The following is a 21,011-nucleotide window of genomic DNA, read 5'->3' on the forward strand; positions in this document are numbered from 1 at the left end:
TAGCAACGTGGATGAAATGTACTTTTCAGGGATATCGCTATTGTAAACAAGTCCAGTCATCATGCCCAACCATCATGCTCAGTCGTCATATACCATGCCACGCAGACCATCCAGAATGCAACACCTCGCCGCTGCCGACGCTGTCCGTCCGACCCGGCACCTCGCTCCCGATCACGTTCCTTCCGCTCACTGCTCGTTGGGGCCCTTGATGAGGACCTTGATGACCTGGCCCTGCTTGACCTTCTTGAAGGCGTCCTCGGCCTCCTGGAAGGACACGACCTCGGAGATGAGCTTCTTGACGTTGACGCTGCCGTTGGCGACGAGGTCGATGGCGAGCTTGTAGTCGCCGGGCCCGTAGCGGAAGCTGCCCTTGGCGGTGACCTCCTTGAGGCACAGGGCCATGATGGGGAAGTTGATGTCGGCCTTGCCCATGCCGCCCTGGACGTAGGTGCCGCCCATGCGCACCGTGTGCAGGCTCGTCTGGATGCTAGGCTCGGCGCCGCTGGCGTCAATGACAACGTCGGCGCCCTTGCCGAGGCCGCACTGGGCCTTGAGGGCCGCGGCGTTCTCCTCGGCCGGCAGGCGCTGCGAGAGGTAGGTGTGGGTGCTGGCGAGGTCGCGGGCCATGTCGAGCTTGGACTGGACAATGTCGACCGAGACGACCTTGGTGGCGCCAAAGGCGCGCGAGACGGCGGCGCAGAGGAGGCCGACAGGGCCGGCGCCCATGACGACGACGGAGGCGCCGGGCGTGACGGCGGCCTGGCGTGTGATGTGGACGGCGACGGCGAGGGGCTCGATGAGGGCCCCCTCCTGCAGGGACACGTTCTCGGGCAGCTTGTAGCAAAAGTCGGCGGGAGCGGCCCAGAAGCCGGTCAGAGTGCCGTGGTAGGGGGGCGTCGCGGCGAAGACCATCTCGTGGCAGAGGTTGTAGTTGCCGGCGAGGCAGTCGGCGCAGCGGCGGCACGGGTAGCCGGGCTCGAGGGCCACGCGGTCGCCCTTGACGAGCGTCTTGACGGCCGAGCCAACCTCGACAATGGTACCGGCAGACTCGTGGCCGAGCACCATGGGGTCTTTGACGACAAAGTGGCCAATGGCACCGTGGTCGTAGTAGTGGACGTCGGAGCCACAGATGCCCGTGTAGTTGACGGCGACGAGGACGTCGTGTTCCGACGTGATCTTGGGCACCTCGCGCTCCTCAAAGGAGACGTCGTGGACCTTGTTGAGGACGAAGGAGAGGTTGGAAGACATGGCCGGGGGTGGGGGGGGGTTGTGATTTCGGGAGAGGTGAGGAATTGGTTCAGTTGTTTGGAGCCGTGACGAGCTGGAGATGAATTTGGGTATCAGATACAAAGTAAATTGATTGGAAGAAACACGAGGAAGAGAGAGAGAGGCAAAAAGAAGACAAGAGGGAGGGGATGAAAAAAGGTTGAGGTCACGATGAGGGGATGGAGGGGTAGCTAGGTCACTGGCAAGAACGAGGTGCCCCTCATCCTTCCTCGTCTCGACCACATGCGCCTGCTTTGAACCTGCCCCTTCTCAACATGGACCCTTCCAGCCCTCGAACCAGAGCCTCTCCACTCGAGGAAGCGCCGGTAGAAGAGGAGACAGAAGAAAAAAAGGCGAGACCTCCCCAAAACTTCCTCACCGATATACGGCTCCCTACAACCAAAGCGCGTCCCTCGTGACGGCGGAGAATGCTATGCGGGGGCCCTGACGTCGGTGGGATACAGTCGTTTCCTGTTCCCGTTGCCCGCATCGCGCTGGCGCTGGAGCTGCCCAGCTGCCCCTGTGGTGAACCCGACAAGCCTGAACCCCCAAGGACCCACTGGAGGTTCCGCTCCCTGAGGGCGCCATAGCGCCGGGACGACCTTCTGCGCGCCGCTAATGGCCCGCCTATTCTCTCTTTTACTCTCTTTAGCCGGTTTCTTTACCCGCGCCAATGGGCGTTGGCCGTGGTCGGGAGACGCGGGTCTCATGGCGGAGTGTCGCCCGGCGCGGGAGAAAGATCAGTACATGTACGTAGCATGTAGTGGGGGCCATGCGCTTGTCATTTTACCACGGCGGCAGTATCACGTTGCGCCTCGAGCAACTCAGCCGAAATGGGTTGACAATTTCTTATCTTGGGCCCACAGTCCTGGCCACGATGTCTGAGCAGAGGCTATAGTCTGAGCAGAGGCTGTAGTCTGAGCAGAGGCCATAGTCTGAGCATCTGAGGCTCGGGCTAGGTTCGTCATGAAGCCTCTCCATGCCGCGCGCCCGCGACCCTCCGTCCTCGGACATAGACGTGCGCCATGTTCCGGTCGTCGCCCGTCATGACAAACTTTTCAAAGATCCTCCGGAGCCCGTCGTCGTCCTCCCGCGGCGTCATGGCCGACCGCAGGCCGCTCGTCGTCGCCACCCACGACGCGTCAAACTGCTTGCCCACGGCGAAGCTGCCGACGTGGTGCTCGAGGCAGAGCACGCGCGCGCCGCCGAGCGTCGCCAGGTAGAAGACCTCGTCGAGCGTGAGGGCCTTGGCGGCGGCGGCCCCGTCCATGACCTCGCGCGCGTTGGACGCAATGACGGCCTGGCGCATGACGGCGAGCATCTGCGACGCCCAGCCGCCGCCGCTGTCGGTGCCGAGGCCGACCTTGACGCCGCGCCGCAGCAGGTCCCGCACGGGCGCCACCATGAACCCGCCGCCGACCGTCATGTTGGCGATCGGGCAGTGGGCGACGCCGCACCCGAGCGCCAGCAGCCTCTCCTTGTCGTAGTCGGTCATGACGGTGCAGTGCGCGAGGATCGACCGCGGGCCCAGCAGCCCGAAGTGCTCGTAGAGGTCTGCCTCGCTGCGTGCCGCGAGGTCCGGGAACAGGGCGCGCGTGGCGTCGACCTCCTGCTGGGCCTCGTTAAAGTGCGTCTGCATGGCGAGCGACGCGTCGGCGCGCATCATGTCGCCGAGGCCCGTCAGCAGCTCGGCCGTGCAGCAGATGGCGAAGCGCGGCGTCAGCACGGGCCTGACGAGGGCGTGCTCGGGGTCGCCGCAGCCGGGCAGGGCGCGGATGTGGGCGATGCAGTCGCGCGTCTCCTGCAGCGACACGGCGGCGCTCGGCTCGGCGAGGTAGGCTGGGGCGTTGCGGTCCATGTTGCACTTGCCGACGAGTGCGCGCTGGCCCTTTTCGACGCAAATGTCGGCGAGGATGCGCGTCCCTTCGGCGTGGCGCGAGCTGTAGTAGGAGGCCGTCGTGATGCCCTGGCGCAGAAAGTCGGCGACGGTATCCTCGTAGGTGGCGCGCGCGTAGGCGGCATCGGCGAACCGCGCCTCGAAGGGAAACGTCACCTGGTCGAGCCAGTCGAGGATGTGCAGCCCTTGGCCGATGCCGCGCATGGGCCACTGCGGTGCGTGGTTGTGCGTGTCGATGAAGCCGGGGATCAGGAACTCACCGGGTCCCAGGTGGTGGACTCGGGCGCCCTCGGGCACGGCAGGTGTCGGCGTGTCATCGGCCTCGCTCTTCTTGAGGGCCGTGATGGTTCCGCTGGCATCAATGACGAGGGTTGCATTCTCGAGTATCTCCAGCTCTTCGAGGTTACGAGAGTGGATGATGGGGCCGTGAAAGACCAGCGGCGTCACGGCGGAGGTCATGGCGAGGGTGTTGTGTGCCAAATGACTGTACGTTGATTCGACCCGTGATTGCGTCTGATAGCCTTGGCGAAGCAGATGGACTTGATGTTCGGTCGACAAACAGTAGATGTTCGGTCGACAAACAGCAGTCGAGATAGTTCGTCTGGTGCCTTACCTGGTACCTTAGGAAGTACATGAGCCCCTCACCTCGGGACAGCAGGTGAGACAACTGCATGATAACAAGAAGGCACGACTGGGCCCTGCGATTTCCCCGCCTTATCTGCGGGGCCCAACATCCCACCTCGACTGGGAAAGCACCGATTGCCGGCCAGTCGACATGACACGAGGGGCAAGTGCGAAGGAATCGTCAGCATGGCAGTCGCATTCTTCGGATTGGACCACTGTTACTGAACTGAGGTACAGAACATGAACCTGCTGAAGGTACCTGGGTACTCTGCTGCTGTGTGATACCGATCACCCGCAAGAACTGACACTGCCAACTGTCAATATACCCTCCTCGGTCGAGCCATCACATCATTCATGTTCTGTCTTGATGGTTGCAAAGTGGCGACAGCGTTGTCGGCATGCTGGACGCCGTCGACCAGGCATAGCGAGGAGTACCGCCAGCAGGTATACATAGAGTACTCAGCTGTTGTCAAGTGACAGAGACCTTCAGAAAGATTTTGCTTTTCCTTTGGAAAAATAAGTTCCATCAGATCAACTTACAACCCACCGTGTTCTAAGGAGAGCAAACCGGTCATCGAAGAGACAGTCACATGGCAGATGACCTCTCAGATGTATTTTGGCGCATCTGGTTACGCCGAATGCACGGTGGTCGTAGGCCCTGAACATTCAAGACGAGTCTACTATGACAGGACCAGCCGTGATGCTACAACTTTACGATCGGTACGTCGTGCCACTTTGGCACTTGAAATAGTCCCTTCAGATACAGATGCTGGAGAGCGTAACAGACAGTCTTTGGTTCAGAAAAGGCTACCTAAACGACTCGAGGAACATAAAGACATCTCGGCTCGTGTCGTAGATCATATGGGTATTCGCATCTCGATCAAATACTTTAGGCTCATCATTTACGTTCCTCAGATTGAGCCGGCAGGCGCATGCCAATGTTCTTTCGTGATAATAATATCGTACTTGACACCTGTTCAGCTTAGATTTCGCTGTGGAGGAACCCCATATATGCTAAATCAGAAGCCATATCGTCAGGACAAGGGTTGTCGTCTGAAGCTCAGAGGGACAATTCAAGGCTGGACAGGAAGACAAGACAAAGGCAGGGGCATTTTACACAGGTAATTCATTATTCAGGTTGAGAAAAGAAGACGCAAATCTTCACGTCGAATAGCGTAACCAGGAACATAACGGCTGCATTGCATGAACACAAGGATGTATCATATGAACAGGTGACTGCTGATTGAGTAGGTGGTCAATTCGCCTAATCCACCAAGAAGCCGCCGTCTATTCCCGAGACACAGCTGCCAAAACCCGGATATCCCAGCATAACGTGATCCCTTTTATACGCCGCGCTCAAGCCCATGCCCTTTCCCTTCCTCTTTCTTCGCCCAGGAAAACCCTCGACAAAGCAAAGGCCCACAAGCCAAAAGACCGCTAGTGCTTGAACTCCGGGTCGCCCGTCGTGAACCACTCATAGTGCACCCTCGTCTCATCGACGCCCTGCGCGAGGAGGTAGGCCGACGTCTCGGCCATGAAGGCCTCGGACCCGCAGATGTAGTACTCGGCGCCGCCGTGCTCGAGGTGCAGCTGCCCGCGGTCCATGACGGCGAGGTCGAGGCGCACGCCGTACTCGTCGCCGGGGGTGCGCGTCTGGCACGCGTCGGCGTCGGCGACCTTGCTGCGGAAGAAGCGGGTGGCGAAGCGGTCGCGCGACGCGGCGAGGCGGCGCACGTGGGCCTCAAAGGGCCCGGCGCCGCGCGCCGAGCAGTGCACCCAGCTGATGGGGCGGACGGCCTGGCGCTCGACGACCGTGTTGAGGATGGCAGCCAGCGGCGCCGCGCCGACGCCGGCCGAGATGAGCACGAGCGGCAGCGTCGACGACGCGTCCGTGTCGAGGTGGAAGTCGCCCGCCGGGTGCGACAGCTCCACCGTGTCGCCCGCCTGCTTGTCGTCGATGAGCAGGTTCGACACGGCCCCCGGGTGCAGACGCAGCGCCTCGGCGCCCTTGCCCACCTGCGTGCCCGTGTCGCGCTTGATCGTCACCCGGTAGTGGTCCGGCCGCGGCGCCTCGGAGAGCGAGTACTGCCGCATCTGCAGGTGGTGGATCGCCGGCACGGCCACGCGCACCGTGACGTACTGGCCCGGCAGAAACGCCGGCAGCCGCCGCCCGTCGACGGGGACGAGGTAGAACGAGTAAATGTCGTCCGTCTCGGCGACCTTGCGCTCGATGCGGAACTTGCGGAACGCCGTCGGGCCCCAGCCCGCGCCGAGCTCGAAATCCCGGTACAGCTGCGCCTCGCGTCCGATGAGCATCTTGGCAAGCAACGAGTATGCCTTGTGCCACGCCTGCTGCACCTCTGGCGTCCACGTCGGGCCGAGGATCTGTCCAAAGGCTTCGAGCAGGTACTTGCCGACAATGTCGTAGTGTTCGGGCCGGATATTGAGGGAGCAGTGCTTGTTGCACATGCGTTCGAGACGGGGGATGAGCTCGGCTGTGTGGTTGAGGTTGGCGGCAAAGGCCAGGATGACGGACGTCAGGGCACGCGGTTGCCGGCCGTTGGCCTGGTTGGCTGTATTGAACATGTCATGCAGCTCCGGATGGGCGCGCAACATGTTGGCGTAGAAGAGGCTTGTGATGGTCTCGCCGTGCTCGCGCAGGGCTGGGATCGAGCCCCGCACGAGAACCGACTGCTTGTACGTGAGAGCCATGACGGACAAATCACGTCAAGGGCAGGGGCAAGTCTTGGTGATCAGGGTCTCTTTCCTGGACCGTCGGAATATTCAGCGCCAAGGAATACAATATGATGGTGATCGCTCGTGCAAGGGGTTGATAGCAGTCGATAATTCAGATCCCGTGGATGGATAGGAGGTCTCAAAAGATTCCTGGATCGTTCGTTGATGCTTCGATAATGATACTCTGCACCTTGCCCATCTCAGATGGCCCGGGGGAAGGGCAGGGCATGACTTAGATATAGCACCCTTCCCACGCCATATGGGCGGAGAACTTTCTCCACGCAACGACCAAGGGAAGGAGTTTTTTTCTTTCCATCATCTAGTTCTCCTCGTTCCCGCTCTTCCATGGGGCTCTGATCCCGGACCATCCTCGTGGCTTACTCGTGGCCTGGTTGTCTCACCGCCGCCTATAGGCACTACCCATTGACGGCGTTGACGAGATCGTATGATGTTGGCTTCTGTCGTATATACTGGTGTTTATTGTAGACACGACTTGACCCGCACCACGTCCCTTGCAACGGCCACGATCTGACAGGCAAAACAAGCGGCCAGCCAATGACAGACGTGGCGTGGTCGAGTGGAACAGAGCGAAGCGCCCAGAGCACCCCCTCCTCCCCCCTGGACAGAAGCATTCCCTGTCACAAGTGACATGTTAACGCGATATCCTGCCCCTCCCGTCGCTTTTCTGGTGGGGGGGGTGGGGGCGGCACGAGGGGGGCAAGGGGGCCGAGGGGGGCCCGAAGGGGATCAGGGGGAAAGCTCAGGGTAACTGTTTGCGGAGTGGGGTGTCAAGTCAAGGCGGGACAGACCGAGACCCTTGAAACCAAACTAGTAGGTCGTGTAAGGTCGCTTTTTGGCCAGCAAAGTTTGACTTTGAGATGTTTCGTCCACATGTTCATGAGAGCCGATGAAGCCGGATGGTGATAGGCTTCCAAGGTTGAAACGTCGTCATTCTCTCTCCCTTGCATGAATCCACGCGTCCTTGGTCAGTAGGAATCGGACATTGAGATTACCGAAGCCGATGACCACGTCGAGTTGCCCTTTGAATGCGAGTATGGGACGGGTCATCAGACGCCGAGAAGGCCGATGATAATGAGGGAGGTCCAGGCGTGGGGTTACGGCTACGGCCACGGGCAGCCGTGGGAAAGGGAGGGTTCGTTTCGAGGCGCGTGCTTCGCTTGTCGATCCCTCTTTTTGGAAGCAAAGGAAAGAAAAAACCACGCCACTCTGGCGCAGGGCTGGACCTAAAGCAAAATGGAACATCGTATGATGGGCGCACAATTTTGCCAAGGAGCCGCGAAATGACATCGGGGTCGGTCGGTGCTCAGAACCACACTTGGCAGCCTTGATGTGGGCGGCATAGCGATGACAGAATCTTCTGTTCTCGAGCTAGAACTTTGAATAGTGACATGGCCACCTGGTGCATCTCGATCAATGTAGCAAAACCTTACCTTGGTGCCATCTAAAGCGTGGCACAAAGCATATCGCGGGGGAGATTTTCGTGTTGAATAATCACTGTCGTCATTGGACATAAGCGATTGGCTCGCGTGCTCTGGGGTGAGACAAGAGAGAAGGCTGAGCACGTGTTTCTGGTGCGCTTGAGTCTTGACCAGGTGCTCACTGTGAGCTTGAGCCAAGGTACTTACATAGGGCTGTCAAGTGCCCGGCAATAAGGGCTCAAGTGCCCGGCAATAAGGGCTCAAGTGCCCGGTAGTAGGACACATTGGTCCCTTGATCAAGGTACCAGGTACAACACCTCGGACGCTCCGTCTCGCGCACTGTTTGTGGCTTCTGCTTCACAAGCCACACGAGCCACGAGCCACAGGCCGAAAGGCTGCTTCTCGCGTGCTGGCGCCTCAACCACCCCAACGTCCACCACGAAATGGTCTGTTCTTGGCTTCGCCACCTTTCTGCTTTTCTGCCCTGACAGTGGACCGAAGTACGCCTCCTCGTCTGTTCGTCATCACGGTCCGATCTCCACCTCAGACATCAGCCCACGGTGGCTCTTGTGACCGGGGCAGCCCGCGCCGTTGTGGGCCGGAAGCCGCAGGTACCCTTGTTGTTCTTGAAGAATCGGTGTTGCTGAAGATTCAATCGGCCACCGCTGAACTCCGTTGATGTTCTGCTCACAATCACCGATATCTGCACGCCATATGAAGGAATCTCAGTTGTGATATCTGACATCTTGAGACCATCTAGGCCCTCGCCCGTTGGCCACCGTGAGCAACCCCACGCGTTCATCAGTCCGTGAAATTGCTTGTCAGTCTCGCCTGTCAGTATCCCGATACCATTTCCGCCTTTTGGTGTGCCGCCAAAAAGCAGGGCAAGCGTACAAAACATGGTCAAGTGCCAAGTCGTGCGCTGAACCAGTCAGCAGCAACTCGTTTCCTGCAGTGCCCAGAACTGTGGTTCTTGCGTGGAAATGTTCACCCCCTGACCCTAGCCTAGAGCGACGTACCTTGAAACATTTACAACTTGTCAGATATTCTCGGACGCGGACTCTCCCGAGTTCCGCCTCTAGACGCGGACTATCCGGAAACCACGATGCATCTTCATGTCTACCAGCTGACGAAAATCAGGGCTGCCGGCAAGCCGATCTCCTCCGTGCAATGAGGGCCTTCCATAGAAGTGTGTGGAGACGATATCGTGTTGCTGGATAGACTCGGATGTTCCTGTTTCGCCCACTCGGCCATCGGGATTTGACCCGTTATTGAACATCCTTATTCCTTGCTGCCATCCTTGCTGGCAATGGTTGGTCAGTATTGACGACAATCGAGATCGATGTCAAGAGCTGCTTCTTTCTTCTTGCTCACAATACTTGAGATCAACTCCTCCTACCGGCAAGCCTACCAAGCCACGTTCTTCATATTTCGGTTCAGCCTATTCCCATTTATTTTCACTTTGTCGGAGTGCGATTCTCTTTGACAAGCGGGCTATGAGCTGACAACCTCGTCACAAGCCACTACCTTCTCCCAAGACCTCTTGTGCACAAACATCCATCATAAGTAGGCATGCTCGGTTATCCTGGCTGCCGGGCCCTGAACCGAGCGACCAGAGGCATGCCGACATATCATCCATTCACAACCAAGCGTCTGGCCTATCATTTGACCCTTCTCACCCCCAAGCCCATGGCGTCAACTCCCGGATGACGATCATGCAACCATGCGGCACCGAGAAACCCCACCCTTCGGCACCTCGTGGGGTGATCGTCATCCCACAACCGAGACACGCGCCGGGACAGCTGCCGGTCCGCATTGCAGCATGGGGCCACCGCACATGGAAAGCTCGTGTCATAAGGGTTATCACAGTAGTTGTGGCTGCAACTGTTCCGATTGGTTTCTGCAATCTGCAGCGGCTGCACACTTGCTGCTTCTTCCCTCACATCCGCAACGTTTCTCCGCTGCCCCTCCCAAGAATTTCAAACGCTTTCACTACAGCACGGTTAGTCTTAGCACATCAAAGATCTTAGGGGCGAGAGGGGGCCATGTACTCACAACATCGATCCATCGCGCCATCCACTTGTCGACCGTCGCTCGGGCCTCGTCCACGAGCCCCAGCTCAAGCAGCAGCTGCACACCGCCCCGGATCCCCGACTCGAGAGCCGAAGACACCCAAGCGTGCGTGATGGACGTGTGCTCGCCCACGAATACCAAGTTGCTGTGCGTCTTGTGGTACTCGGGTATCCACAGCTGGTGCTGTCCGACCGTCGGGCTCCCCCAGGCGCCCACGGCCAGGGGGTCGAGCTGCCAGCACCGGCGGTTGTAGTTGCCCGTGTACAGCGCGCGGACCGCCTCGCCGTGTATCTCGACCGTGGCGTCGAGGACGTACTGCACGTGCTCGGCCTCGCTGCGTCCGAGCCACGAGGCGCCGACGTCGCCGGACACGTAGCTCGCGAGCAGCGATGCCGGGCCCGTGCCGTTGACGTTGTAGCTGGGGTAGCAGACGTTCCCCACGGTAGGTATGTCCGTCGACGTGCTGCAGCTGCCGACGATGGGGTTGGCGTAGTGCTCCCAGAACCGCTCGCTGAACTCGAGCGCCACTTTGCATGCGCCGTAGTACTTCATGCTGTTGATCGCCGACGACAGCACGGGGTTGAGGGGCGGCAGTCGCCAGCTGCGGACGACGGTGAAGGGGGCCGAAATGACGGCGTAGTCGTAGCTGGCGCTCTGGAGGGCTTGCGAAGTTTGGTTGTCACGCCACTGCAGTGTGACGCGGTCCGAGGTCGGTTCGTAGCTGACACGCTCGATGCGGCGGTCCATGACCGTGACGTCTTCTACCAGTGGGCGGAATGCCGCAGGCAGCCGGCTGAGACCACCGTCGACAGTCTTCCATGTGCCGTAGACGAAGTAGAAGCCGTTGTAAATGGATGCCCAGAACGACTCGTAAGACGTGCGGCCGATGGCGCTGGCGTCAGCAAGGGAGGGGCCGAGGTGGTTGACCATGAAGGCGAACTCGGACCAAACATCGCCGCCCAAGCCTTTGAGTCCATTCTTGATCCACTCGGAGTGCGCTCTGAAAATATTCTTCGCAATGAGGTCGTTAAACTCAGGTCCCGGTAGGTATTCTGCGAGGTCAGCCTGAAGTCCTTTGGCCGAAGCCGACAGTTCAACCGGTACAGGGCCGAGCGAGGAGTTGAGACCAATCTCGTTGATAGTCGGAGGCAGCCCGCTGGGCATTCTGACGCTGTTCCTGTAGTTCAAGCCGTTTCGATCGCTTTGGATCCATTTGATAAAGTTGACCGACAAGCTAGCATCATGGCCGTTGAGTTTGTTCAACTCTTCAGCAAGCTGGTAGACAATCTGCTGGTCGCTAATGTTGAACGTCTTGTTTGATGAAGGATCCGTGTATGTATCCGGAATGCGCATCGGACCCATCTCCTGATAGGAATAGTCAAACGGACCACCCGACAGATACTCTGTGCGGACGCGGCCCCCAAGCCGCTTGCCACCCTCGATGATGGTGAGGTTGGTCAGTCCGGCTTGGGAGAGAACCAGCCAGGTCATGAGGCCGGACATGCCAGCGCCGACAATGGCAATCTCCTTGGCTTTGGCCTTTTCGACATCAACCGGTCCAGGCTGCTGCTGCTCCAGATATTTGACACCCTCGAACCATGCGCCGACGTGGTCGAATCCGGTTCCATTCATTTTGATGCTCTCTGCAGAATCCATGAGCATGCGGTTGTCGAAGGAGTGTCTCGTGGATGGACTGACCTGGGCCTCGCTTCTGAATCCTTCGCTTCCACTGATGGTGCAGTACCTGCGGCTCGCTGCGGCCGACGAGCGCCCCCTTTGCGTCCCAAGCTGACAGACAACCATTCGATTCGGCCTTCTCCGGAATCATCCACACGAGGCGCTGGCCGTGTTGGGCTTCAACCTTGGCAACGGTGTGGTGGCTATCTTGCAGTGTGCTGGATGAGCAGCTGCCATAGGTAAAGTCAATAGGGCCGTCGACTGCCCGTTCAAGCCGCAGATGGACATTGGCAGCACGAGATTTAATCTCGGCCCGAGTTTCGAGCTTCAGCGGGAGGTCGGAAGGTATGGCTGTCGCTACGGCGACACCCAGAACAAGAGGGGAGAGCCAAATCTTCATGTTGAAGGATATGGAGCATGCCAGACGTTTGTTGGACCTCGGCTTGGGGGGCTAGGTACCGGTGATAGAAGGATATGTGACGACTTCTTATAGAGCAAGACACAAATATTCTGCCCACGACCAGTCACCCATGCTGGAGTTTCATGCTGGCGAGGAGGTATGCCAACGGCTTGCTTATGGAAACGTGACCACCCGCCTCGGCGCGAGGACTCGTAAGTCGACTCTGCTCATTCGTTGCACTCTTGCTGTTTCCTCCCCACGTTTGATCGCCAGAATGTGGCGGGAAGCCCAGAACGTGGGGCCGCCCCGTCGACCGTTGAAATGCATGCCCGAAGCGGAAGGTCGAGTGACGGCCCGGTTCGGCGGATGGATCCGCGGTCACCGATTATGGCGAGATTCAAAAGACCGCAGGACTAGCTGTCGACTATTGCAAGCCACGCCGAACGTGCCCTGCTGGGCTCTTCCCAAACGGCCTTGTTGTACGTAAGTTTAACATTCAGGAGCGATCCTTTGGATCCTGAACACGATTTTGATCTCAGTCAGTGGGGTAAGATGGGTTCAAGGTGGACAGCAAGACTAAGCCATGCAGCCAGATAAGCCTAACTTGGCATCAGCCGGATAATGCGGAGGCGATCAACGGGCCGCCATGCGCTGGGGTTGAATATGGCAGGTAGCTAACGTGGGGAGTTGAAGCCAACCCCGAGATCATGCTAGGCGTCGGTTCAGTTCCAAGGACAAGGAAACTACCTATCCGACTCTGCAACGCTGCTGGAATGAATGACCCACTGATGCAACTGAACCAAGCATATCTCAAGATCGACAGTAGTCTGGCGGTGCACCTGCCCAAGCCGAACCTGAACACTACTGTTAACTCGTTCATCAGAGACGCACAAGACAAAGCTGAACTCCTCTAGAGAGATTCAGTTCCATTAGACACTAGACGGCCAGCAATGGCATCAGGCGGGCCCCGCGCCCATGACCACCCAAAAACAGTTGGCCGCAATGATGGAGATCTTGCAGACACAACTCCAGGTCAATAGCGTGAACCAGGGATTGGGTCTGGGACCGAACAACTGGAAGGTGTCGACGTGCGGATACTTCTACCCAGACTACAAACCTGACTCTGGCAAGAATGAGAACTCATCGGTACGCACCGTTGGGCGAGACGTATATTGGACGGACGTGGATGCATTTTTGGACTCCGTCGGTAATCAGACATGTCGGGCTTCTTCATCAAAGCTAGACTTCATGCGGCGAATCTCTTTCCTTCCAACACTGCATGGAAGCTTTCTGATTTATGACCATCTTTCCATGTGAAAACTCAGGCCATGGATGGAATTGGTTACCAGTAGGATGAGTGACCGATCTATTGCGATGAAAAGACATTGCGATGAAAAGACATGCGGACGAGTAAGTCCGAATGCCGCCTTGCTCGGCCCCAGTTGGGAGAATGGCTGCAACGAAGGATTCGCAAGACGAGGGCTTGTAAAAGGCCTCAGTGGGTCCCGAGCGGGCAGGCGCCAGCCAAGGCTGTCTAGAAATCTTCGACTGGTAAGGGATACTAACAAAACCAAGCTGGCCACGCCTCATATTAAGCGTCTCGTGGTTCTCAGTGGTCTTGGGCAATGCGATGCTACACCACAATCTGACGTACTGTGACTGATGCGGGTCGGTGGACTACCAAGCACCCGGTGGGCTGGCGAGTTTTCGCATCAGAGTGCTGGAATAATGTATCTCAAAGCTGTGGTGCATGCTTTTGTCTGCTGAGGCACTAGTCTATCAGGAGGGCTGAGGATATTCCTGTCAACCCGCATATGCCAAGGTCTCACGCCATAGTCCACCAGCCAGTCAGCAGCATGAATCAATGGAAATTACGGTATTGTGCCTTTAAGATATTGATGCGCGAGAGGCATGCTTTTGTCTGTGAGTAAAGTGCTAGCCCTTGGTTGGGAGAATCATCACAGCTGTCAAATCTTGCGCGGCGTTCCCTGTTCAGTCCAGGACCACGTCATTCCAACGCCTTGATCCGGTATCGATATGACGAGCTTCATGTACCTGTCTCTCATATGGTCAAGGCCTTCTCAAGAGCACGCAAGTGTGGCGCGCCGGGTTGAAGACATTGTCGACACACGGGTTCAGCGTACTTGAACGGGGTGAGGAGGATACGTGATTGAAATGCGTATCGCAGACTTGATAGGTGGGCACTGATTAGCTCGTTCGCTCGTCCCGAATTCTGCGCTTGTCTCTGTGGCTGGTATCTGGAGATTCGTCCTTCCGTCCCTTTTCTCCTCGTTTCACAGATGTCTTTTGCCGATATAAACGCCAGTTCAAAACCCCGAGTCGTCAAATGCCGTGTCTAGTGTTGCTGTTGCCTGCGGTCGTCACCACCAATGCGTTCGAGGGCCTCGAGCATGACGACAGAGTTGCCACGGATTACCTGCGATTGTCAGCATTCGAAGACGAAGGGGTAACAAAGTGAGGACCTACCACCATGCCGATCCGCACCTTCTCGCCGCCTTCCTTCTCCTCGACCGCCTCGTCCAGCACGATATTCAGGAAGACCTAAGGGTAATCAGCTGACTGTGCGGGGTTCGAAGTGGTTGGAGATGCTTACATCGTATCCACGAAGAACGCCGATAACCTTGCGACTGCCGTTGAGTTGCACAAACAGCCTTTTGTCGAGGTACTACACCTAGATTAGCATCGACCCCTCACACGTTGAATTGCATGCCGCTGCGGACGCAGCCGCGCAGCTGCCCGTGCATCTTGCAGGCTACACCAAGATGCCGGTGGTCACCGGCACTTTACGTACCTTCTTGAGTTCTGGTTGAGCGGGCGCCATGTTGTCGTTTGATGTTGGCAAGGCTGACCGAACTTGCTGTTGAGAGCTGAGCCTTGCGACGCGACAAGGAGCTCAGGCTCAGCCTAGAGCCATGGTGGGGCGGTAATCAAGAATTCAAGATCACGTGTTCTTATCGGAACAGCCGAAGGTCTGATAAGCATGTATTTCCCTGGAACTGACTGAAGCTCTGGTAACCGACCCATCTCAGAGCACATTCGATCATCACCCGTGGACGAACATCAGTTGTCTCGCCATGAGTTCTTTCGCAAAAAGGAAAGCGCGTGTCATCAAGGTGGACGATGACGACGACGTTCCCCTCGGCAGCAGCGCAATCACGACCGATCAGCAGTCCGTAAGCGAAGGTATGTCTTGCGATCCTCTGCTTCACGACCCTCCGCTAATCGGCAACGAAACGCAAAAGACTGACGAGCTTCGCACAGGGGCCCCCGCGCCCAAATTTACGCGAAAACCATTAAGACAGTCCGGCTTGCGCAAGAGCATCAACGTGAATCAAGTCGACGATGCCGACGGCGCATCCACGACACCTGGGAAGGCAGCCACCGCACACAATGACGACGACGACGACGACGGACCGGTCGTGATCCGTCCCACCATCGGCCGCGCCGGTTCGACCAAACAGAAGAAGCGCGCGTCAACCTCTCGATTGTCCTTCGGTCCCGGTCAAGGTGCTGGCGACGCCGCTTTCAGCACGCCGAAGAAGTCGTCTCTCGGCCAGCAGGCGGCCGAGAACAGCGCCATCAAGAAGCCGGGCTTCACGCACCGTCTTCCCATGCGCCGATTCAACGACGATGAAGAGGACCGGCCACGCTACAGCAAGGAGTTTCTCGACGAGCTGCAGAGCTCGACTCCCAATACACCACAGCCTATTTCCTCATTGCGCGGCACGAGCGACGACGAGATGGAATTGGACCCGTCCGAACTCGAAAGGCGCGCTGATCGTCAACGAGAGCACGTACAGCGAAGCCCCAGTGCCCCAGCAGACAAACATACTCAGCAACACGGAGATTCAGGAGCGGAAGCAGCGCGCGCGCGATTTTCTAGAGAAGAAAACTTCATCTCCTGGATGCCGAGGGCGACGACCGGACGGATGGCAAGGTTATCAGAAAACACGCGTCTCGTGCCCGAAGACGAAGACCTCGGCGAGGGTTTTGACGACTTTGTCGAAGATGGCGGTCTGTCGCTGGGTAAAAAGGCAGAGCGCGAGGAGAAGGCGCGTCGACGCCGCGAGATGGCCGAGCAGATCCAGATGGCGGAAGGCAACTCGGAGGAGTCATCGGACGAGAGCGACGCCGAGCGCCGGGCGGCATTCGAGGCGGCGCAGACGCGCAGTGGCATGGACGGGTTGAGCAAGCCCGAGAAGAGGGACCCAGCAGAAGCGCTGCTGCAGGTTCCCGCCAAAATCACTCCGTTGCCAGAGCTCGACGGCTGTCTGGAGAAGCTCAGTCTATCGTTACGGGGAATGGAGGGTGCGTTGCGAGAAAAGCAGACTGCATTGGACAGGCTCAAGGCGGAGAGGGAGGCGATTCTAGCTAGAGAAGGAGAAGTCCAAGCTCTGCTGGACGAGGCGGGTAAGAGGTACACCTCCATCTTGGGAGGCTCGGGCTCGACGCTTGAAGCAGGACAATCGCCCGCCAGACAGATTCAGAACCCCGGCATGAGCGAGCTTGCGGTCGAGAGGGGCCTCGAGAGCTTTGGCACAACGCCAGTCCGACGGCCTGATGTAGGTGACGAGTGATGAGATAGCTCGGACCATTGAAACAGAACCTTTGATACCCCTTTCCTACAATTTTCTTCGCCGAGCGCATTTCCAATCATATCACGGGGATCCGACCAGTTTCTTGGAATGCCAATTGCATGTCTAATGTATAAAGAAAAGCTCCATTTCAGGAGACATCCTGCCAGAACCAACGCCGCATGAGGATACATCCTATGGTACAGACTACCTTGCTCGCTTATCACTCCCTATTACGGGCACACATTTCTCCCCTCCTCACTGCCTCCCTCTCGATTTCTCCGAGCTTCCGACTTCATTCCTTCAAACACTCACTTCGACTTGGAAACGCCAGCGCCAATGACACCAGGCAGCTTCTCCTCGCCAATGCTGTAAAGCAGGCCGATGGAGAAGGTCAAAATGCCAACCATGAGGATCGTGAAGCCAGTGAACAGCCAGAAAGGCGCGCTGACATCGACCTTGCTGCATGTGGCGCCCGCCCAGTGTGTGACGGAGCCATTGTCGGGGCGAGTCGACTCACACTGGCAGTAGAAGCATGTGCCGGAGTCGGAGCCATCTTCTCTGGCGTACTTGTTCACACACTTGCCGTGGCCAGAGCAGTTGCCTGTTGAGTTTTGGCAGCTGTCGGCGGAGGCGAAGCAGGAGGGGAGGTCCCGGCCACGGACAAAAGATGCGAGAGGCACGTCGGCGGCCTCGACCTCAGAGGCAGCAGTGGTGGGGGCGGGCTCGTCAGCCTCCGTCATGACCTCCTCGGCGACCTGGCGATGGCGGAGGGACTGGGGCTTGCTGGACCAGGCGTTGAGAGAGGAGACACGGGAGGTCTCAGGAAGGAGGACAAGGGTGGTCTCCATCTCGCCGCTCTGCGCGAGCTTCTGGAGGCGCGAAATGTTGTCGGCAAGAGAAGCGAGGATGGCGGTGTCCTAAGGATCTGTTAGTCCGTGGTGCGGCATATTGGGCTGAGAGCGAGCGTACCTTTCGGACGTCGAATACGGCGACGGAAGATTTGCCGCTCCAGCACTCCTCCTCGAAAGGGTTGATGGCGCGCACGAAATCGCAGTTGGTCGCGCCGACGCCAGCGGAGACCATGTCACTCTGCGCCAGATTGTGGTTGGCAACGGATGACGGCGCATCGTTGACCTCGAATGCCGGGCTGGAGCCCTTCAGGGTCTTCTTTAATGTTTTGGCATCTTCGGTTGAGATACCCTCGAGCATAACAAGCAGCTGCGAGGGCTCGGAAGTGACCTTGTTGTCGAAAAGCGGTTGAGGCGACTTGCCGAATTGGTTGATATACGAGACGGCGGTCTCGGTCGTCACGTCTTCGGGAATATCGTTGAGCGAGTCGGTCCAGGCTTCGGGTGCTAGGCGCTGGAGAAGGATGAGACGTGCGACTTGCCGTGGCAAAGAGGGGGTCTCAGAGGTCGAAGCCTGCTTGGATTGCAGGATATATACGTCAGCAGGCTGCAGAGCGCTGGTGAAGCCTGCCAGGGCTGCCGCAACGCCCAGGGAGAACTTCATCTTGAATCGGTTCGGATTGAAGCTCGACGATAGTGATGGGTGGGCGGGTTGCTTCGCGGCCTTGATACTGGAACTGTCCGCGTGCTGGCTGATGGACGTGTCGACTGGAGTTGGCTGGAGCTTGCTGAAGCTTGGGTTGGTGGATGCCTGCGTTCCATGATTGCTGGGACGGTCACGTGTCGAGTCGTGCACGGCCCATACGTATTCGACCCGCGACCACCTGGGATCATGTTCCCTCTGAGACTCCGCTCCGTGTCTGCCTTCATCCCATGCAGGCAGCAGAGGGTGTGGCTACCAATGAGGGCTGGATCCATGCGTCCTCCGACATGGCGGAGAGCAGTGAAGCTCAACATATAAATATGTTCGGTCGCCTCGCTGTTTTGATCGCTGATCAGATCTTCTGCAGATGAAAACATTCTGAGCAACTCAAAACCCACCAGCATGCGTCTACCGTCAGAGATTCGTGACGAAGTGGTATCGTACTTTCTTGTTCCTATCTTGAATGACCGCTATCCCGAAAAGGAGTATGGAACTGTGGATTGGGATTCCTTTGCTAGCCTAGGTCCGGCCCGGGCAGTACGGGTTTGGCAACCGTCTACACGAAGTGATGTGTGGGAATCAACGAGGTTCTACCAGCTCGAGCTTGATGTGGAAAGCCTACTCGGAATCCGCCTTGTTTCTCACGACTGGCACACAAGTGCAACCCTCATGCTTGCGAAGCATCATCTGTGGCGTCTGCGATTCGACTCGGCGACGTCGATTGGACGGGCTGTCAATGCTCTTCCATCTCCTCTAGGTCAGATTCCTTTGCAACAACCTGTGTCGAAGCTGTCCATCGACGACACTGGAAGTGTTCAGTCTTTCAGACGGCTTTATGAAGACATTCACTACGACAACGACCCCATGTACGAGGACAAACCGGTATGGTACCCTTCGCCGGGAGACGGGGGGGAGCGGCATCCGGCGCCGGACCCTTTACGACTCCACTACGACAAGACGGAGACTCACGACAGAATCCCTCAAGTTTTCGCTGCTCTGAACAAGATTCAGACCTTCAGCTTGACTTTGCCACTAGCTGAAGCTGATTACGACGGAGACTGGAGGGGCAGCGGCGACAATTGGGCAGATTGTTACGTTCTGACAGCACTGGACGAGATAGCGACCACATTTCACGACGCTTTCACGAACTCACCGGCATTTCAACATGTAACGGATCTTCGTCTTCAGGTGCCTTCCACACACTACATTGGAGAGCTTGCAAACGCTCTCGACATGGAAGCACGAACACGCTTGAAACACCTCCAAGTTGTCATCATGGACCAGACGGGTTCGTGCGGCAACCGAGATTTCAGCAGCCGCGCCGACCCTAACCATCGCGACGACATGGCGGACGGCGTTATCGATGACGACCCTGAGGAAGAGGACGAGGCGAACTTTCCGTACAGCAACGTGCAGCGCATGTATCCCAACAGGAAACACCAGGAGGCGCTGTGGGCCTTCGTGCGCTGTTGCCACAATCTCGAGGCTCTCTACATCCAAGGGTCCCATTTTCTCGACCTGGATCTGCTGGGTTGGAGCACGGCCACGGATTCGAAATGGCAGGGTCTACAGGTGCTGGCTTTGAGTCGTGTTTACGTATCACCTGATAGCCTTCTCGACCTGATACGGCCACATCCTGAGGTGCAGGGAACCTCTCGTTTGTGTAGGATTTCTCTGGACGACGTGAAGATGCGTGAGGGCAAATGGGCCCTCGTCTTCAACTATCTTAACGATGAATGCTCTGATCTGGAGTGCGGTAAGTTCTTCAATCTGACGTACTTTACTGAGCATGAGAGTTATGAGCACAACAATAGGATCCATGAGAATGTAAGTTCTCTTTGGTCATCCTCAACGCACGACAAACGGACTTTGCGCCATCTTGCAACCAAGCTCGTCGAAAGAGTCGGCGGGGACAATTATTACCCAGGACGTTGCCTCGATTGTATAGAAATCTACTCAAACTGATTCCAGTCATGGCACGGCCTTTGATGATGAAACAAATGAGCAGTTGACTGGATTCGGTTTGACATGAAATGACATTGGAGCAGGTGCCATGACACATGCAACTCACGTACAGTGTGTAACCCGGGATGAACACAGTCTGCATCATTGAGCGCCAGCGGGAAACGTCGCCGCTATCGGGTGGCACTGTGACTGATAAGACCTTTGACATGGTGGCATTTGCAACACGACCGCTGCCTCCCGTGCCAAATCGGCCATTACGCCAGACGCCAGCATTGGCGATACGTCAGCCGCCAGCACGACTTGACATCTATTCAAATCCGGCCCTCTGTGCAGCGGTCTTGACACTCCGTCCGTGCTTGCATCTTTCTTACATACACGGCCTCTTTTGGCGCCAGACTACTTCCGACAACCGTCCCATTTGACATCGTGCCCGACCGACACTGCCCCTCGCGCTTCAACACCCGCCACTTCAGCAACACCGACACGCTCGACAGTATAACCGCGCCGCTTGGCTGTTCGGCCCAAATAAAATGTTGAGGTTGTTTAGGCCAGCGGCTGGCTTTCGGGCAGCACGCCGGGCGGCACAAAAAACCCGGAGCTCCTTCCCTCCACAGTCGATCACTGTCCAGAGGGTGCGATTCGCTTCCTCGCCTAGGAAATTCATGAGGTGTGTTGTCCTGTCTCCTTGCCGCCGATCGGCCTTGCTTACCATGGGATAGGAATGTATTCGTCGGCGGTTGCGTCACCTACCTCGGCTGTCAATATTATGACGCCAAAGTCATATC

At 57.6% G+C, this 21,011-nt stretch overlaps 9 protein-coding genes across 9 annotated transcripts; 2 read left to right on the forward strand and 7 right to left on the reverse strand.

Annotated features, from left to right (window-relative positions):
* Nucleotides 1-186: 186 nt before the first annotated feature.
* Nucleotides 187-1,248, reverse strand: VDAG_06181 (sorbitol dehydrogenase; the record flags this gene model as incomplete). Its single annotated transcript, XM_009659195.1, has 1 exon — nucleotides 187-1,248. The coding sequence occupies one exon, from the start codon at nucleotides 1,246-1,248 to the stop codon at nucleotides 187-189; it is 1,062 nt and encodes a 353-aa protein (XP_009657490.1).
* A 982-nt stretch (nucleotides 1,249-2,230) lies between these two features.
* VDAG_06182 (guanine deaminase) lies at nucleotides 2,231-3,622 on the reverse strand (the record flags this gene model as incomplete). The annotated part of the gene is made up of 1 exon (XM_009659196.1): nucleotides 2,231-3,622. One exon carries the CDS (start codon nucleotides 3,620-3,622, stop codon nucleotides 2,231-2,233), a length of 1,392 nt encoding a protein of 463 aa, XP_009657491.1.
* A 1,602-nt stretch (nucleotides 3,623-5,224) lies between these two features.
* Nucleotides 5,225-6,499, reverse strand: VDAG_06183 (hemoglobin; the record flags this gene model as incomplete). The annotated part of the gene is made up of 1 exon (XM_009659197.1): nucleotides 5,225-6,499. The coding sequence occupies one exon, from the start codon at nucleotides 6,497-6,499 to the stop codon at nucleotides 5,225-5,227; it is 1,275 nt and encodes a 424-aa protein (XP_009657492.1).
* Nucleotides 6,500-8,512: 2,013 nt separating this feature from the next.
* Nucleotides 8,513-9,477, reverse strand: VDAG_06184 (uncharacterized protein; the record flags this gene model as incomplete). Its single annotated transcript, XM_009659198.1, has 2 exons — nucleotides 8,982-9,477; nucleotides 8,513-8,884 (listed from the first exon to the last, which is right to left on the reverse strand). The coding sequence occupies exon 2, from the start codon at nucleotides 8,762-8,764 to the stop codon at nucleotides 8,513-8,515; it is 252 nt and encodes an 83-aa protein (XP_009657493.1). The 5' UTR covers nucleotides 8,765-8,884; nucleotides 8,982-9,477.
* Nucleotides 9,478-9,623: 146 nt separating this feature from the next.
* VDAG_06185 (L-amino-acid oxidase) lies at nucleotides 9,624-12,112 on the reverse strand (the record flags this gene model as incomplete). Its single annotated transcript, XM_009659199.1, has 3 exons — nucleotides 9,624-9,764; nucleotides 10,018-11,678; nucleotides 11,734-12,112. The coding sequence occupies 3 exons, from the start codon at nucleotides 12,110-12,112 to the stop codon at nucleotides 9,624-9,626; spliced, it is 2,181 nt and encodes a 726-aa protein (XP_009657494.1).
* A 1,890-nt stretch (nucleotides 12,113-14,002) lies between these two features.
* VDAG_06186 (uncharacterized protein) lies at nucleotides 14,003-14,996 on the reverse strand. The gene is made up of 4 exons (XM_009659200.1): nucleotides 14,925-14,996; nucleotides 14,727-14,798; nucleotides 14,600-14,674; nucleotides 14,003-14,549 (listed from the first exon to the last, which is right to left on the reverse strand). Exons 1-4 carry the CDS (start codon nucleotides 14,952-14,954, stop codon nucleotides 14,469-14,471), a joined length of 258 nt encoding a protein of 85 aa, XP_009657495.1. The 5' UTR covers nucleotides 14,955-14,996; the 3' UTR covers nucleotides 14,003-14,468.
* A 211-nt stretch (nucleotides 14,997-15,207) lies between these two features.
* On the forward strand, nucleotides 15,208-16,710 carry VDAG_06187 (uncharacterized protein; the record flags this gene model as incomplete). The annotated part of the gene is made up of 2 exons (XM_009659201.1): nucleotides 15,208-15,316; nucleotides 15,395-16,710. The coding sequence occupies 2 exons, from the start codon at nucleotides 15,208-15,210 to the stop codon at nucleotides 16,708-16,710; spliced, it is 1,425 nt and encodes a 474-aa protein (XP_009657496.1).
* Nucleotides 16,711-17,018: 308 nt separating this feature from the next.
* VDAG_06188 (uncharacterized protein) lies at nucleotides 17,019-18,550 on the reverse strand (the record flags this gene model as incomplete). Its single annotated transcript, XM_009659202.1, has 3 exons — nucleotides 17,019-17,627; nucleotides 17,680-18,222; nucleotides 18,518-18,550. 3 exons carry the CDS (start codon nucleotides 18,548-18,550, stop codon nucleotides 17,019-17,021), a joined length of 1,185 nt encoding a protein of 394 aa, XP_009657497.1.
* A 113-nt stretch (nucleotides 18,551-18,663) lies between these two features.
* VDAG_06189 (uncharacterized protein) lies at nucleotides 18,664-20,293 on the forward strand (the record flags this gene model as incomplete). The annotated part of the gene is made up of 3 exons (XM_009659203.1): nucleotides 18,664-20,017; nucleotides 20,076-20,088; nucleotides 20,233-20,293. 3 exons carry the CDS (start codon nucleotides 18,664-18,666, stop codon nucleotides 20,291-20,293), a joined length of 1,428 nt encoding a protein of 475 aa, XP_009657498.1.
* Between the last annotated feature and the right edge of the window lie 718 nt (nucleotides 20,294-21,011).

The sequence above is a fragment of the Verticillium dahliae genome, genomic scaffold (assembly GCF_000150675.1).
Source record: "Verticillium dahliae VdLs.17 supercont1.13 genomic scaffold, whole genome shotgun sequence".
NCBI lineage: Eukaryota > Fungi > Ascomycota > Sordariomycetes > Glomerellales > Plectosphaerellaceae > Verticillium > Verticillium dahliae.

Bases quoted from the DNA above. Each gene is read 5' to 3' on its own strand.
- VDAG_06186 (XM_009659200.1), bottom strand. From the start codon at position 14,954: ATGGCGCCCGCTCAACCAGAACTCAAGAAG. The intron at 14,799-14,924 runs GTACGTAAAGTG...ATCTAGGTGTAG, and splicing joins CTCAACCAGAACTCAAGAAG to TACCTCGACAAAAGGCTGTT. The intron at 14,550-14,599 runs GTAGGTCCTCAC...TGACAATCGCAG, and splicing joins AGGTGCGGATCGGCATGGTG to GTAATCCGTGGCAACTCTGT.